General features: G+C 43.4%; 1 protein-coding gene across 4 annotated transcripts in view; it reads right to left on the bottom strand.

Moving 5' to 3' along the window:
• The window catches only part of LOC106510806 (immunoglobulin-like domain-containing receptor 2), a gene marked incomplete at its 5' end in the record, with an annotated part of 13,069 nt that extends 12,710 nt beyond the window's left edge, over positions 1–359 (bottom strand). For all 4 annotated transcript variants that reach the window (XM_013999527.1, XM_013999528.1, XM_013999530.1 and 1 more), the window contains 1 exon segment: positions 240–359. In XM_013999527.1, the coding sequence (XP_013854981.1) occupies positions 240–359 (120 nt within the window).
• Positions 360–915: the final 556 nt, after the last annotated feature.

Raw genomic sequence — 915 nt, 5'->3', positions numbered from 1 at the left:
AGAGATGTGAGTGTGAAAGTAGAATCTGTAAGTCTGAGGTGGAGCTGAACATCTTTACATTGATGACCCTCTGGTTTGGCTCACCACAATAATTTCCAGGTTATTTTAACAACGATGAAGCTTCTCAGCAGGAACGGATGAGTGAAAACCAGGAGTGTAACCAGACTGTTTAGGATCATGAGCTCCGGTTCTTTCTGACAGATTAAAAACCGTCTCAGAGGATTCAGCAGATAACTCACCGAGGACCAGCAGCTCCACCGAAGCTTCATTGTGTCCATCCAGATCATCAGATATGATCACCTTACAGAAGTAAACTCCACTGTCTCCCCACTGGACCTCTCCTATCCGCAGGTCTGCTGCTGCAGAAGCAAAGAAAAGGTTTTAAATCACATTTCACCTTTTAAAGACCTCCTTTTCACAAACTCTATGTTTGTCCTCGTGTGCATAAAGACTCTGAACCTGTTTTCTAACAACGCACTGAAGCCGTCCAACATCTCAGCCACAGAAGGGTTCAGTGAGGAGAACTGATCCGGTTCACAGAACGTGCTGAAAAAGCATGAAATCAGTACTGATGGTTTAAAAATGAGTTTAAAATTGTTTATTTTATATTCTGCTTTGTTTCTGTAAAACAGGAAACTATCGTCCACCAATAAATCTGCTATTTTTCTAACTACAAGCACAGTTTCAGCTAAATGTCATCATGTGTGCCCGAAGTACAAACGGTCCAAATCCAGCTGAACCAGAACCAGAAGACAATCATCAGCTGCAAACACAAACACATCAGGCAGGAAGCACTTTGTGTAAAACACTTCCTCTTCCTGTTAGCCGAGGAAAGAGACGAGCTGAAACCATGAACAGCTGGGGGGGTGGGAACACAGACTGTAGCAGCTACAGGTTAATGTGTGTGTGTGTGTG

The sequence above is a fragment of the Austrofundulus limnaeus genome, unplaced genomic scaffold (assembly GCF_001266775.1).
Source record: "Austrofundulus limnaeus strain Quisiro unplaced genomic scaffold, Austrofundulus_limnaeus-1.0 Scaffold2328, whole genome shotgun sequence".
In the NCBI taxonomy this organism is placed as follows: Eukaryota; Metazoa; Chordata; class Actinopteri; order Cyprinodontiformes; family Rivulidae; genus Austrofundulus; species Austrofundulus limnaeus.
The sequence above is the reverse complement of the archived record's forward strand: the minus strand, read 5'-3'. Positions and strand labels throughout refer to the sequence as shown.